Source organism: Eptatretus burgeri, chromosome 4, assembly GCF_056783735.1.
Source record: "Eptatretus burgeri isolate ZD-2024b chromosome 4, Ebu_testis_v1, whole genome shotgun sequence".
Lineage (NCBI taxonomy): Eukaryota > Metazoa > Chordata > Myxini > Myxiniformes > Myxinidae > Eptatretus > Eptatretus burgeri.
Genome location: NC_140964.1, coordinates 130955583 through 130972684, shown reverse-complemented (window position 1 = coordinate 130972684; position 17102 = coordinate 130955583). Strand labels below are relative to the sequence as shown.

The 17102-nt window shown below is 43.9% G+C and overlaps 1 protein-coding gene across 3 annotated transcripts in view; it reads right to left on the bottom strand.

The window, feature by feature from the left end:
• Window positions 1-4976: 4976 nt before the first annotated feature.
• The window catches only part of LOC147029124 (uncharacterized), a 121077-nt gene continuing 108951 nt past the window's right edge, over window positions 4977-17102 (bottom strand). For all 3 annotated transcript variants that reach the window (XM_085876189.1, XM_085876188.1, XM_085876190.1), the window contains 2 exons: window positions 9229-9363; window positions 4977-9092 (listed from right to left, as the gene is read on the bottom strand). In XM_085876189.1, coding sequence (XP_085732315.1) covers window positions 7390-9092; window positions 9229-9363 — 1838 coding nt within the window. In that variant the 3' untranslated portion in view covers window positions 4977-7389. The remainder of the gene's footprint in view (window positions 9093-9228; window positions 9364-17102) is intronic.

Below are 17102 nucleotides of genomic sequence, written 5' to 3'. Positions count from 1 at the left end.
GAAATTTGAAGCGTTTCTTCTGAACGTGTTAAAACGCTCAAACTCGACTATTTTAAATAGACGCTGCCGATGGACAATTAGAATCATAGCCAAGCTAGACATCGAAGTGTGAACATCCTCGTCATGCCGAAGAAAAGTTTTAAGAATGCTGCAAATAAGTGTCCTGGCCGTGGCCGTGGACGCTGACGCAAGGACGATCCATTATACCGACGTCTTTCAGCCTATGAGTAACTTAAAAGTAACGTCTGTCGATGTGTGTCAACGATCGCGTAACGTGCCAACAACACGTTATTAATAGGTTAGAAATAAGTTTCGGGTACGCTAAACATTACCTCGGCGTGTCTCAACTTATGATTAACTTACAAGTAGCATGTGTTGACGTCTGTCAACGATCGCAGACCGTGCCTACAACTTGTGGCCAGCGTAGCGGAACGTCTGAGTCATACGCCGGCATACGTCGTGAAATATCAAGCATGAAAAAATTTGAGGACAATCGAAAAGTACAACGTTTAAAGCCAACGTACAACGACGTATGGCAACGTACTACGACGTATGCCAGCGTGCTCTCAATGTCATCAAAACTTACCCATAACGTATTCAACGTGTGCCAGCGTTTTAGAAAAAAAATTCAAAAATCGGCATACGTTGGCTAAAACGTCAAGGTGTGACCGGGCCTTAACCTCCATCCTTCTTCGAAGATTGCAGAGGTTAATAACCTTACTGTGATATAACCAATCATTACTCTGTCACTTGAAGGCCCCAAAACATTTAAATTAGGATTATGAGACTTGTATGAAAAAAGGTTTCTCAATTTGTAATGTCAAAACAAAAGTTGATATGAATTACTGTATAACCAAAAGAAACATGATGGTTCGTTCTCAATGAGTTACTTTTTTAGATCCCCGTGGAGGATCTCAAAGTCTTACTCACGTTGTTCTTTTTCATCTTATTCTTGTGGACTTTTTTGTTTCACAGCCTACAGTTTTCATCGAAACTTCCTGAACTTGGCATGTATGTATATATATATATATATATATATATATATATATATATATATATATATATATATATATATATATATATATATATATATATGTAAAAATACCCTGCGCAGACAGAAACCATCTCCGATTTTGAAAATTCCCCCAAGAAAAAAAGTTACAGCGTCAAAATTTCTCCGCTAATGGAAATTGCCAAAAAAATTATCTCCGAAACAAGGCAAGCTTTTTGAATTCCGTTTGCGGGAATCGAACAGGGCATTAGCAGAGATGAATTACCGCACACATGATACATCACAATGACATCATATCAATTTTTATGACATCATTCCTATTTTTTGAATTTTTTTGTTTCACAAGCCAGAGTTTTCATCAGATCTTCATGAAACTTGCCATGTACATGCAGAAAGCCCATGTGCAGGTAGTAACCATCTCCGATTTTGGAAATTCTTCCAAGAAAAAAAGTTGACGTCATAATATCGCAGCTAATGGAAATCGCCTATACCATTATCTCCAAAACTAGGCAAGCTGTTTGAATTTTGTTCGTGGGAATCAAGCTGGGCATGAGCACAGATAATTTATTACAAACCTGATACATCACAATGATGTCATATTCGTTTTATATGACGTCAGCATTAAGAGGACAAGAATTTAGCTCATTTGAGCTTGTTTTTTATGAGCTTAGTCTGAAAGTAATTTACACAGTTACCATACACAACCTCCACGAGTTACCAACTTTTCCCCATGTTTATGTATTTGATAACCGACCCGGTAAAAAGGTGTGTGAAAATCACTTTTCTGATTAATATCACATGCAAACATTATCACGTGTATCACTTGTTCATCACCACAACACACAGGTCAAAGCACATTGGTGTGCTGTTGCTTGGTGTATGCAAAACGGTGTGCAAAACACACCGGTGTTCTCGGTTATTATAATTCACAAAATAGATTACCAAAATAATTCAAAGCTAGGTTGCACATTTTTACATTTATTAACAGGAGTAATTAAACAAGAGTAGCTTGGCTGTTATTTTAGTCACAGGGTGATTCTTTTGGAAGTCTTTCTCAGCCTCTCAGCTCTACACTCCCCCATCGTAAGAGTTCCACGCCACTCGGCCACGACATCGAGTTGCCGAGCTGCAGACCACACTTTGGCTGCAGAGCATCCATTTGGAAACATTTGGGAACAAAACTTGAACTGTATGGTTAAGAGATACAAAATTTCTCCAAACAGTTTATTTATACCCTGACAGATGGAGGCCCATATAAAGACAACAGATATGTTTTTCTGTCCACTTCCCGTACAGAAAGCTCGACCTTGGCAGGCAAAGGATTGGAATGTTCTTCTGAAAAGGCCTGCAATGGCGGGGTGTTTAAGGAGCAAAGGACAGCCAGGCTGTACACGAGCCATCTCAGGAGCACTAGCTTTGTCTGGATTTTAACCCAATTTTCTTCACCAGTTGATGCACTTGGTTAACAGATCAATCATTGCAAGAGGTAACATTATTTCATTCATATATGCAATGAATTTTGCCTGCCTGAATCGATCAAAGTGTTACACTGGGTTGTTTGCCATTGCCTTCCCAGCAGTAGTTTTGGCAGGAATTTGTCTTTAACATCCATCAACCAATGTCATTTGTTAACTTTAAGATTCATAGACAAATGAAGACAGCACGCCTAGTTTAATGTCCATCCGAGGAATCATGCATCATCTGTGAATCGCCCAATGTGCTAAACATCATCAAATCACTTTAAAATCATTCCAAATCACATTTCTACATTTTGATCACATTTTAAATACGAATCAAATCGAATTTTGGAAACATTTCTCTCACGTCATTGCCAACGGTATGCGCACTTCGACACAGTAGCCGCCAACCCCTCCCACCCCCCTTGAATGGAGAGTTCAGTACCCATAAATGTCTTCTGGCAGTACTAACAGCTGCTTTGAAGACCTCAGCTTGCCAGGCTGAGTAATTCTAAATCCTCATTATGCCGGCGATAGCGAGCCTCCTAAATGGACTTCACTTTCGGAATATATTCCACATTGACAATTGTTATTTCACAATTTATCCAAAATCCCAATGGCTTTTGAATAAAACTTCAACACTTTCTTCAGCGTCTATCCAAGGTAGGGAACACACATTTATGTCCTTCCCTGCCTGCAAAACACAGAGATTCCAGTCTATCGCTAAGCTGAGATTCAAACACAGATTCAATGGAGAGTGTTGGCCCGTACAGGGAAAGAACTCGCGACCTTCACGTTATCAGCACCAAGCCAAAGTGGCCACAAGCCAAAGTGGCCTTGAGACTTAACATGTTACCCCAAGACTATCATGCATGCATTATTATTATTATTATTATTATTATTATTATTATTATTATTACAACAGGTATTCAAATGATGCTCCGAGGAGACCATCCATTTATGATGTATGCAACGTACAGTGTTCAAAGCCAAAATAGCATATAAAGTTATCAAACAGCGAGAAAGCCCAAGCTTTGATCCATTTTGATTCCCACAGCTTAACCATAGCATGAGTAGGGGATTCTCACAAATTCCTTTCATGCATCATTTTTAGCAATGCACCAAGACACATGTGCACCGATCTAAGGGATATTTTAATTTGTCCCCAAACTGTCTTGCTGAGGTGGTTTTAATTATTTTATTTTATTTTATGAATGTCCATTTCTCTTCATGCTTTATTTGTTGCAATATTATTTCCAACAAGACATTCATGTATGACATCGTCCAGTAATCTTCAGTTCCATATCGAGCTCACAATCGCTTCCAATTCAGATTTTCACCAATATTGAATTCACACACACACACCACTCAATCTGGTCTCAAAACACTCTCAACGACATCCGCCCCCCACTCTGAATCAACAGCACATGCGGTGTCAGTCGTCATCGTTTTCCTCTGGAATTGGTGCGTGTACTTCACCTTGTCCAGAGTCTTCACAATCTACGTGACGACCAATCTCTATCTCCATTTTCCGAACTAATGCATTCCCATAAGCTTCACAGGTCACAATACACAATCGAGCACGTTTTATTCAAGTGAAATCTATTGGACTTGCACACGTCCCATTTCAACCCTCACTGAGCACCACATGCAGATCAATGCAAATCAGTGTGCATACAAATCAGATATGAATACAAACATACAAGAGTTCCAGGTTGGAACACTCAACTTGCGTTCTTGACACAAAACTCAATCCTTCCACTCACACTGCATTCACAAATCCATCCAGAGGAAACTCCTTACGAATCCGTAATACCTTTACACAATACAATGCAACAATTGCACAGCAAGCAAACCTCCAGTGAATACAATGAACAAACCAGAATCCAAACAGGTAACTCAACAAACAATCATCCAACAGCATTTCCCATCTTTCAAACCGTTACCGCTTACCAGGTCACAAATATCATGAAGTATGCACTTCATAACCTCAATCCACATAACACATAATCACGCAACACAGCGAGCTGGGTCTCGAACCCCTCTCTTTGTGTCGGTGGTATTCCAACCCCCGTCCCTTTGACCAGAGGGGATTGGCCTTTGACCCTCTGCTCTGCTGTACCCAGTGCAGGACAGTGAGCCGAGTACTGAACTCACTCAAGGTACGGCGAAGACTCGAGCTTCCTGTCAAGAGATCCCTGATCTCTGCTCAGCCCCGAAGGCTTAAGCGGTCTCGAACCACAGGATCCTGTCAGCCCTATCAATAAAAATTATCTGACATGTACTTTCCTTTGTCGATGTACGTTACCCGCTAAGAACAGGCCCGTCGTCAGCTATGGCATCTCATTGGCATTCGCAGTCCCTCCGGACCATGGACTGCCTCCAGGGATTTAGTACATCCGTGTCACGGCACCAAATTGTGATGGAATTTTGTTGTTAACTGACTCGGTGTAAATCCTACGACTCAATTTGTAAGAAACAATTAATTCACTGTCCACAATGGAAAGTACTTTTGATCAGAGAACTTTTATTTTGACATGGTACCACTGAGTCCAAAGCACTGAGCTGGTGAACATCCACAAAGATTTGCACTAAGCTAAGATTACATTTCCTGGCATTTATATGCTGTTGTGGGAGTGGAGGGGGCTGATAGGCATTCGGCAAAAGAACTCCATTTGCAATACAGTGGGGAGAACAAGTATTTGATACACTGCCGATTTTGCAGGTTTTCCCACTTACAAAGCACGTAGAGGTCTGTAATTTTTATCATAGGTACACTTCAACTGTGAAAGACGGAATCTAAAACAAAAATCCTGAAAATCACATTGCATGATTTTTAAATAATTAATTTGTATTTTATTGCATGAAATAAGTATTTGATCACCGACCAACCAGTAAGAATTCCGGCTCTCACAGATCTGCTAGTTTTGGCTTTAAGAAGCCCTCCCATTCTCCACTCATTACCTGTATTAACTGCACCTGTTTGAACTTGTTATCTGCATAAAAGACAGCTGTCCACACTCAATCAGACTCCAACCTCCACACAATGGGCAAGACCAGAGAGCTGGCTAAGGACATCAGGGACAAAATTGTAGACTTGCACAAGGCTGGGATGAGCTACAGGACAATAGGCAAGCAGCTTGGTGAGAAGGCAACAACTGTTGGCGCAATTATTAGAAAATGGAAGAAGTTCAAGATAACAGTCAATCTCCCTCGGTCTGGGGCTCCATGCAAGATCTCACCTCGTGGAGCCTCAATGATCATGAGAAAGGTGAGGGATCAGACCAGAACTACACGGCAGGACCTGGTCAATGACCTGAAGAGAGCTGGGACCACAGTATCAAAGAAAACCATAAGTAACACACTACGCCGTCATGGATTAAAATCCTGCAGCGCATGCAAGGTCCCTCTGTTCAAGCCAGCGGATGTCCATGCCCGTCTGAAGTTTGCCAATGACCATCTGAATGATCCAGAGGAGGAATGGGAGAAGGTCATGTGGTCTGATGAGACCAAAATAGAGCTTTTTGGTTTAAACTCCACTCGCCGTGTTTGGAGGAAGAAGAAGGATGAGTACAACCCCAAGAACACCATCCCAACCGTGAAGCATGGAGGTGGAAACATCATTCTTTGGGGATGCTTTTCTGCAAAGGGGACAGGACGACTGCAACGTATTGAGGAGAGGATGGATGGGGCCATGTATCGTGAGATCTTGGCCAACAACCTCCTTTGCTCAACAAGAGCATTGAAGACGGGGCATGGCTGGGTCTGCCAGCATGACAACGACCCGAAACACACAGCCAGGGCAACTAAGGAGTGGCTCCGTAAGAAGCATCTCACGGTCCTGGAGTGGCCTAGCCAGTGTCCAGACCTGAACCCAATGGAAAATCTTTGGAAGGAGCTAAAAGTCTGTGTTGCCCAGCGACAGCCCCGAAACCTGAAGGATCTGGAGAAGATCTGTATGGAGGAGTGGGCCCAAATCCCTGCTTCAGTCTGTGCAAACCTGGTTAAGAACAATAGGAAATGTCTGATCTCTGTAATTGCAAACAAAGGTTTCTGTACCAAATATTAAGTTCTGTTTTTCTGATGTATCAAATACTTATTTCATGCAATTAAATGCAAATTAATTATTTAAAAATTATACAATGTGATTTTCAGGATTTTTGTTTTAGATTCCGTCTTTTACAGTTGAAGTGCACCTATGATAAAAATTACAGACCACTACGTGCTTTGTAAGTGGGAAAAACTGCAAAATCGGCAGTGTATCAAATACTTGTTCTCCCCACTGTATGTGTCCACTATGTGAAAGAATCATGGCAAAAGTTGCAGTGTTATCAACCAGGTCACTTTGTTCCATAGCAAGACATTCCTTTTATCAACATTTAGGTCAAAAGACTCTTGGGTAAAGTGAAACATAACTGACAGCCAATTTGACTTATAGTATAAATATTAAATTAATAAAGCACCAGCAACCATTATAATTGAGAACACATGAATATAATTACTTTTTCTTCCACAAACCCTTTCTTCTCTGTTCCATGTCAAGGCTGGAATTCCCCCACTGCAGTGTTCTCAGCCACATCTTATTCCTCATCTTCATCAATGATCTCACTGACTGTCTGGGAATTCCTCATTATCACTTTGCTGATGACTCCACTCTCTGCAATGACATCCCTCATCCTGACAGACAGCAGCCTCTTCCATCTCTTCAGACCTTGACAAAAATCACAAACTGGGCAAACATCTATTTCTCTCCCCCAATCTCCCCCCAAGGACTATAACCACAAACCAATCTACTTTCCAAACAACCCTCTTGTAGAGGTATCGTCACTTAAACTCTGGGGTCTTACTCTCAGCCAAACCACATTTCAAAGTTGGCCTTCAAATCCAGACCGGACACCCAACATCTGAATTCCTCCACTTTCACTCTCCTGTATGGATCCTCATATGCAATTTCAAACTCTCTTTTTGAGAGAAACTTTTATCACAGACAGAGCAAGTGTAAGGTCGCTCTCCTGTATGGATCCTCATATGCTTATTCAAATGGCCTTTGAGAGAGAAACCTTTAGCACAGACAGAGCATTTGTAAGGTCGCTCTCCTGTATGGATCGTCATATGCATATTCAAATGAACTTTTTGAGAGAAACCTTTATCACAGACAGAGCATTTGTACGGTCGCTCTCCTGTGTGGATCATCATATGCAAATTCAAATCATAATTTCGAGAGAACCGTTTATCACAGACAGAGCAGGTGTAAGGTCGCTCTCCTGTATGGATCGTCATATGCAAATTCAAACTACCTTTTTGAGAGAAACCTTTCTCACAGACAGAGCATTTGTAAGATATCTCTCCTGTATGGATCATCATATGCAAATTCATATAGCTCTTCTGAGAGAAACTTTTATCACAGACAGAGCATGTGTTAGGTCGCTCTCCTGTGTGTATTGTCATATGCATATTCAAATCACATTTTTGAGAGAAACCTTTATCACAGACAGAGCATTTGTAACGTTGCTCTCCTGTATGGATCGTCACATGCTTATTCAAACTACCTTTTTGAGAGAAACCTTTATCACAGACAGAGCATTTGTAAGGTCGCTCTCCTGTATGGATCGTCATATGCCGATTCAAATCAGTTTTTCGAAGGAAACCCTTATCACAGACAGAGCATTTGTAAGGTCCCTCTCCTGAATGGATTGTCATATGCAAATTCAAATAACATTTTTGAGAGAAACCTTTATCACAGACAGAGCATGTGTAAGGTCGCTCTCCTGTATGGATCGTCATATGCTTATTCAAATCACTTTTTCGAGAGAAACCTTTATCACAGACAGAGCATTTGTAAGGTCGCTCTCCTGTGTGGATCCTCATGTGCAAATTCAAATTGCCTTTGAGAGAGAAACCTTTATCACAGACAGAGCATTTGTAAGGTCGCTCTCCTGTATGGATCCTCATATGCCTATTCAAATTGCCTTTGAGAAAATAACCTTTATCACAGGCAGAGCATTTGTAAGGTCCCTCTCCTGCATGGATCCTCATATGCAAATTCAACTCACATTTTCGAGAGAAACCTTTATCGCAGACAGAGCATGTGTAAGGTCCTTCTCCCGTATGGATCGTCATATGCCTATTCAAAGCACTTTTTCGAGAAAAACCTTTATCACAGACAGAGCATTTGTAAGGTCGCTCTCCTGTATGGATCATCATATGCCTATTCAAATTACTTTTTTTAGAGAAACCTTTATCACAGACAGAGCATTTGTCAGGTCGCTCTCCTGCATGGATCCTCGTATGCAATTTCAAATGGCCCTTTTGAGAAAAACTTTTATGACAGACAGAGCATTGGTGTGGGCATTCTCCTCTGTGAATCCTCCTGTGAATTTTGCTGTCCCTCAGTGAAGTAAAATCTACACTGCAGATGTTACACTTATAATGCACTTGCCTTTCGATAACCTTTTTGGGTTTGTTTAATTCAATATTGATCTTTGTGCTGTTTTCACCAGATGTGCACTTGTATTTTGAAGGTCGTGAGTCTTGTTCTTGAAATTGTTGCTTCAAAATAAACATCTTCTTCACTGTCAAGCTGCTTCTGGACCTTATCTGCCCAATCGGACTTCTTGATTGTTCTACATAAACAAAGAACAAGAAGTTATTTTACGGGTTTTTTGGTAAAACCCGAAATGCAAAAAATTTTACGATTAAATTTTTTTATAAACCCTCAATTCAAAAGATTGAATGTTCATTTTGAAGGTTTCTGCTTACCTGTTGCAGAACAGACAGTTCCGCCATTTGTCAAATGAACATCTGAATCTTCTTTTATGGAATGATATCTTAAAGTTTCTGAGACAGATGCATCCATCTGTTGTCTGGATTCCACATTTACAGGAAAGACATCACCTGAAAATAATGAAGGACATGAAGTTTAAAACAGTGACAACTGGAGGGGGAGCACTCGGTTGAGTGCAAAACCGCCGCCGCCAATACTGCTGGGTCACTTAAGTGAACCTGATATCCTTTTCATTGTAGGTCAAAACGGATCAGACTCTACTGAACCAGGATTGAACAAACTAAACCAGATCGACGTGCATGTAGAAATGCCAAAAAAAAAAAAAATCGAATTTTTTTTGAAAAAAAAGGTGCAAAATTTCTAACTTTTTTTTTTCTCCAACAAATTTTTTTTGGGGGGGGGGGGTTGGAAATCACTTAAAACATGTAGAAATGCAAAAACAAAAATTCAAATATTTTTTCAAAATGGCCGCCATAGCGGCCATATTGGACTTTAGACCAAGTCCAAAATCTAATGGCATGATCCTTGGACCATATCTAATCCCCCCACCAAGTTTCGTCGAAATCCGTCCAGGAGTTTTTCCGTAATATTGTTCACAAACAAACAAACAAACAAACAAACAGACAGGGGTGAAAACAGTTACCTCCGTCCATCTTTGATGGCGGAGGTCAAATATAAGTCTGGTCAACAAGTAGTGGGCAATGGACATCACTTCCGCTGTCAGAACGAGGCTCCATAATGCTGCCACCAGTATGGGAGATGAAGTGAGGTGTTCACAATGAGAAATGTGTATATTGTTACGAATTTGGAATTCGATTGCACACAACATACAGGTTCCTTTAGTCAGCTATGTCGATAAGTGCTTGTTCCCAAGATAGCTCACCTTCCATTGTTTAAATGTTTAGAAATCTTTTAAGGCCCAGTCACACCTTGACGTTTTAGCCAACGTGTGGCGATTTTTGAAATTTTTTTCTAAAACGCTGGTACACGTTGAATACGTTATGGGTAAGTTTTGATAACATTGAGAGCACGCTGAGAAACACTGCCATACGTCGTTGTACGCTGACTTTAAACGCTGTACTTTTCGGTTGTCCTCAAATTTTTGCATGCTTGAAATTTCACGACGTATGCCAGCGTATGACTCACACATTCCGCGACGCTGGCCACAAGTTGTATGCACGGTCTGCGATCGTTGACAGACGTCAACACATGCTACTTGTAAGTTAATCATAAGTTGAGACACACCGAGGTAATGTTTCGAAACTTATTTCGAACCTATGATTAACGTGTTGTTGGCATATTACGCGATCATTGCCACACGTCGACAGACGTTACTTTTAAGTTACGCATAGGCTGAAAGACGTCGGTATAATGGATCGTCCTTGCGTCAGCGTCCACGGCCACGGCCAGGACACTTATTTGCAGCATTCTTCAAACTTATCTTCGGCATGACGAGGATGTTCACAATTCGATGTCTTGCTTGGCTATGATTCCAATTGTCCATCGGCAGCGTCTATTTAAAATAGTCGAGTTTGAGCGTTTTAACACGTTCAGAAGAAACACTTCAAATTTCCAAACCCCAGCGTCAAAAAACAAAGGCGAGTGACAGCAATTTAAATCGTTCAATGTAAACAATGAAAATAGTTGAGTGGTACCGTTTAAAAGTCGTTGAGTGTAAAAAAAATCCAATTGTTGAGCGCAAGCGTCTACTTTCAATAGTGGAGTTTGAGCGATTTAGCACGTTCAATAGAAACGATTAAAATTTCCGAGCGCCAGCGTCAAAAAACAAAGGCGAGTGACAGCAATTTAAATCGTTCATTGTAAACAATGAAAATAGCTGAGTGGTACTGTTTAAAAGTCGTTGAGTGTAAAAAAAAAAAATCCAATTGTTGAGCGCAAGCGTCTACTTTCAATAGTGGAGATGCAGCCATTTAAATCGTTGAGTGGCAGCCAATGAATAGCAAACCCCACGTCACCGGCAAAGATAAACTGCCGCACGATATGGATAAGTTAGGCTATCGTTGGGCATAGTTTGTGAACGCGGCTACACAATAATTATTCGTTGGTATACAGTATCTATAAGTTATCGAAGCGCTCTCTGCACATTATTAGTTCATTGTGCATTTGTCCAACCCGTTATGAATCGACCTAAATCGTAAAAACAAGCCATAGCTCATTGTTGAAAAAGCCCCATAAAAATTAGCCACGAAGAACTTCGAACAATGGTGCAAAGATGTCTCCTACCCGTGGACACGCGGACGCAAGGAGGATCCATCATAACCCACACCCTCCCCCTCACACTCACCTACTACTGCCAACATGAACAAACTACTACTAATACTAATACTGATACTGATACTGATACTGTTACTGCTGACATGGACATCGACTCAAAAAAGGACTCGAAAACACTGTTGGGTTCCCCTTTTATGAACACCATTTTTATATACCAATTCCCAAAATCGCTGGGAACACGTCTTTATATGGCAGTTGTAAGTTAGAAACACGTTCATTTATTTTTTTTGTCGACCGGAAGACGTCATTGGAATATGACTACGTAAAGAATTGGTTCAAAGCACGTCAAACATGAGTTAGAAATAAGTTTCGCGTAAAAAAGACATTACCGCGACGTGTTTTGACTTATGAGTAGCTTATAAGTAGCCTTTGTGGACGTGTGTAAGCGTCCGCATATCGTGTGTACAACTTATCCCCATCGCATGCGGAACATGTGTCATATGCCAAGTACGTCGTAAAATTTTGAACATGTTTAAAATTTCTTGACGTACTCTACTTACTACGACGTATGATAGCGTACTTTAGCGTTCTACTCACGTATACCAAACTTACTCATACCGTATTTGACGTGCCCAACGTTTTAGACACATTTTTCTTAGGTCGGGATACGCTGGCAAGATCGCCGAGGTGTGACTGCGATGTTGACACTTCCATTTCTACGGCAGTTATTATTCGAATCATTGTGCATCAGCCTTTTAATAGGCTACGTCATGACATCGTCGGCGATGCGTGCAACGCGCTATGCCTAAGTTAGACTATCGTTGGGCATAGGTTGTGTAGGCCGACAACAGGTTCAGCATTCGTTGGTATAAGTTATCTATAACACAACAAAACGTTCTGTGTCTGTTACTAATGCGTTATACACAAGACCAAGTCGCTATGAATACGTCCGAATCTTAAAAAAAAAACATCAAAAGTTCAACGTAAGCCAGCGTTTTACATAAATTTTAATACGTTGCCATCGCTGGCTAAAACGTCAAGGTGTGACTGGGCCTTTAGATGCGCTGCGAATCGATTTAATAGTTAGGGAGCGATTTTAACACAAAGGAGACTTCCCTCCCCCTCTTCTCTGAAGAGGAGGAAGAGCCCTCCCGTCACGAATCACAGGACGTAAACACCTCCCTCCCACCCGTGGTTGAGCGGGGGATGGAGCACGAGGGGATGAGTCACACCAGGAGTGGGGGAGGGGGCGGAGAAGGATAAGAGGAGATTCTTTCTTTGTTCAGAGGAGTCGTTCAGCAGGCCTTCGGGTCCTGCTTGGCTCGGGTTAGGGATGGAGGCTTTTTCGAGGCTTTGTAGTCAGCTTTTTGCTTCGGCTGAGAGTGTTCGTTCAGCAGGCCTTCGAGTCCTGCTTGGCTTGGGTTAGGGAGGAGGCTTTGTGAAGGCTTTCTGCTTTGGTTGTTCAGCAGGCCTTTGGGTCCTGCTTGGTTCGAGTGGGTTGGTGGCTGAGAGAGCTTCGGCTTCTGCTGGGCTCGGTAGACTTTTTTGGAGAGCCGCTTTGTTTGGGAGAGAGTCGAGCTGGTTGCTCGGCTCGAGCTGCGAGTGGTGGCTTCTTCTTGGTTCGTGGAGCTCTTTGTTCTCCGTTTGGTTCCCGGCTTGGTGCGACTCATCGGCCTCTTCTTCTTGGTGGTTCCTCGGGGAAGCGGCGCATCGACAGGAAGGATCGGCGCCTCATCTGACCAGCATGTGTTGAGAAGCGCGGGAGGATTCGCTGGAGCTCGGGATGGATCGCGGCTCATGGCGATTGGGTCCAGCTCGCTCTCGCTGGAGTCCGAGTCCGAACAACTTGAAGACCACATGAAGTGGAGAGGTTCGAGATAGGCTCTGGGTTTCAGCTCACCTGTCCTCCGAGCTGGAGCCCATTATTAAAGGCCTCAGCCACCATTTCTTGGGTGTGTGTGCGAACGTGCGTCCGTGGGCCCGTCTAATAAGTAAGAAATTGTTAAGTGCTTTGTGTGCTGTAAATATTTGCATTGCATTTCGTATAGTCGGTATAGTTCTGCTCTTACATGTTTCCATAGTTGCCCATTATTATTAATAAATACCCCAATTGTTAAATGTTTTCAGCTCGTCGCATCAATTCTTTCATTGACTGAGCATTTCGTGGGTTGGTAGTTAGAAAGCCGTTGGTTTGCTGTAAAAGGGGGACATTTGGACCGACAGTTCTCGGCGATTAAGCCGCTTGGAATCGTGCACGGGACAGGCTCGCTTAAGCGGCTTGTTCCGTACGAGATCCGTCGAGGGTGGAATACCCCGGTAGTTGGATCACATGGGTATTTAGGTACATTGAAGATTGGCAATCGACGCTACCCCACGTGGTCTGCCCATTGGCGTATTTCGGTTCTTGTACAAGGACCCGTCGCTCGGACTTATCCGGGTGGCGATCAATATTGCGGGCGATTGGTCTGGCCGATTCGACTCGGTCGGGCCGACGGTCGGGTCAGAGCGGTCGGTTGGCGGCCGATGCTAGCCACCGTAACAATATATATTTAGATATATTGTTGTGGTTTCCCGCCCGATCAGCATGCGAACGACCGCCTCAGCCCAATCGCGGCCGTACGCGCCCACCGAGCGAGTAAGCTTAGTCGTAGCTTTCGGATCAATGCCAAAATCCAGCTACGGGTGTGTTGTTAACCACACCGTAAATTAGCCAACACTTCTGTCCACGCACGACAGGGTCCGTTCGCCGAATGTCGATTTACCGAAGTATGTGCACAGACAGAAATGCCAGGAATTTACACCTCGATGGAGCCTGCACGAAAACGAGCCGTTCTTAATCGGCTCGTTCCGTTTGCGATTTGCAGAGCGGTTTTATATCGCCAAGCCCCGTCGGACCCGATTGCTTTATCGGCTATTTAAAAGCCCGCTAATATTCCGTACGCAATAATGGCAGCTCAATGAAGGAAGAGACGCAACGAACAGGTGAACATTTAAACAAGGACATTTATTTCACACACGTATTCAAGCATTGAATGGGGGAATGGGGAGAGGACATGAGCAGACCAAAGACCTACAGCCATTGTCTATAATTATTATTTACATGCACTTAAACAGTTTCACTTAAAGGGCAAGGCCCAGAAAAGAAAGAAGAAAGCGACCGTGTCCGTGGACCCCTGGGACTCTGTTTTCCAGACCCCAGACCCCAGACTCCAGACTCCAGCCTCCACTACTGGCGTCTTCTCCAAACCCGACAATGACTCTCTCTCTCAACTCTGTTCCAACAACCCTTCCACCACCGCAATTCTCTTGGCACCACAATTCTTCTCACACCACAATTCTCTCCTCTCATCGCGTCAACCCGCACCTCCTTTTTATATCCACGGAGCCCCGACCCCTCTCTCTTCCCGGAGCGAGAGGGAAACTTCCAGAAAGGGCATTTTTCTCGGTGAATCGGGCCCGTTTTACTTTTCCACTTGGAGGGTTGAGAACCCACCGCGTTGGCTGGCGGAGATGTTATTCATTGGGGGGCGGGGGCCGTTGTCTGTGGGGATGTTGACGGTTGTGGAGGTGGTTGGGGTGAAGGCGGTTGTGGTGGTCATGATAGTGGGGTGGAGATGCGGTTGTGGTTAAAGTGGTTACGGTGAAGGTGGTTGTGGTGGTCGTTTTGGAGGAGGTGGTGAGAGCATGCAGTTGTGGTGAAGGTTTTGGAGGAGGTGGTGAGAACATGCGGTTGTGGTGAAGGTGGTTGTTCCAAAATAAAGACAGCAAAGGAGTCATACCACTTCAAAGATCACAGCCCTGCACAGAAATAATTCCCACTAAACATGGGTGGGGAAATCTAAGCTGAACACGCACTTATCGACATAACTGATCTAAGGACCTGTATGGTGTTCTGTGAATTTCCACAACCGTAACACTACCCCTGCCCTTTTTACAGACTCGTCCCGAGTCGCCGAATTTTCGTGTGCCTTCATGTGTAAGTTTCCCCTAATACGATTGACCTTCGGATCCCTGAGTGAGACATTTGGTGTATCCGTGTCCCAAAAGTAAATAACCTATGGGCTGTGTAACTAACTAAACAAACTCACTCATACAGACAACTTAACTAAATTGCCAGTGCGACGACAAACATGCAGGGGGAGCAAAACTCATTTACATTTACCCTTAACCTTATAATTTTACACTAAACCATGGCCCAGGACTGATGGACTATGTGGGAAAAAGGCACATAGCAATATCAACGGTTTTTTTCAGGTGGGTGAGCGCTCAGCAGCTTAAAGGGAAGACGTCATCGGGGCCGTGTTCAAAACGGAATCCTTCTGCAACGTTCTTCCTTCGTTTTGTTTGTTTCTTCAGCTGTTGAAGGCAACTCACCCCAACCAGGCATGCCAGATGCCATCCCACAGGCAATTTTTGAAGCAGAGAGCCAGGCTGCCCAAATGCAGTCTCTGGCTCATGAGACAAATGCAGGTGTGAACAGGGAATGTGGCCGGCTGCCCAATGCAGTCCTAGGCCTCCCCCTTGAAATGAGCGCAGTGAGCACAAAACGGTGCACGGGCTGCTCAATGCAGTCTCCATGTGCGGCTGCCTACAGGGCAGTCCCTGCAGAACAATGGATGGTACTGGTGCAAGCAAACACACAAAAAGAATGGTGCACGATCTGCATCAACGCAGTCCCCGTGTGCAGATGGATGGATGGATGCAAAATGGGCACCGACGCAAGCAAACACAATGGTTGGCAGGGCTGCCTGCGGGGCTGTCTGCAGGGCAGTCCCTACAACTTGCGCGATGATCCTGGCGCACATGGTGATGGATGGAATGGGGGCAAGTGCAAACGCAAGGGCTAGCAGGCATGGGACCAAGGCAGAGGCAGGCAGACAAGGCATGGCAAGTCCGGCACAGGCCACTGTAGCAAAAACAGGCCGGCAGGTGAAGCTGGCCAGCCTCTTGTCTCATTCTGGAGGTGTGTGGAGGGAGTGCGGTGGTGCCGACCGGTCCGAAGGCAGGCTCGGACCTACCCTACTGTCTCCCTCCCAACCTATCGCCTTTGCCTGTCTCTGTCCATACCCACTCCCTTAATTTGCAAAAATCAAACCAATTTTGCCCCATTTCTATTTTATTTTATTTTTTCTCTATAATTCGTCACCCTGACCCCCTTTATGTCTCTGCTTGGCTAACCTATAGTCATCCTAGCCTACTCCCAACCCCTACGTTCCCTTCCTGAATGGGAATAAGGGAGAGCTAGTGTCCTGTCTCGAGGCCCAACAAAGCCTCAGAATGGCCTCCTCAGACTTCAGCGATCTTTTTACCCAAGGTGGGTGCAGCGACCCACAACGAGAGCGAAGGGATGGATGGTGCGGAGGAGTACACTTTCCTATGTACCCTACCATTTATTAACTTAAAACTACCCCGGGGCTTCCCAAAGCGCCTGTCGCTTAAACTATTGGTTCTACCAACCAAGATTCCTGTCGCCTGTGTTGGTGCCGTCACAAATTTGGGCCTTGCCCTCCAATTTTCCATTCGTGCCCTTGCACGGTCTCATTGCTGGGACGCGTGGCTCACTTGGCAGGAACCTCCCTCTGCCGATTCTCCAACCATGGCACCCCCGGGCCCT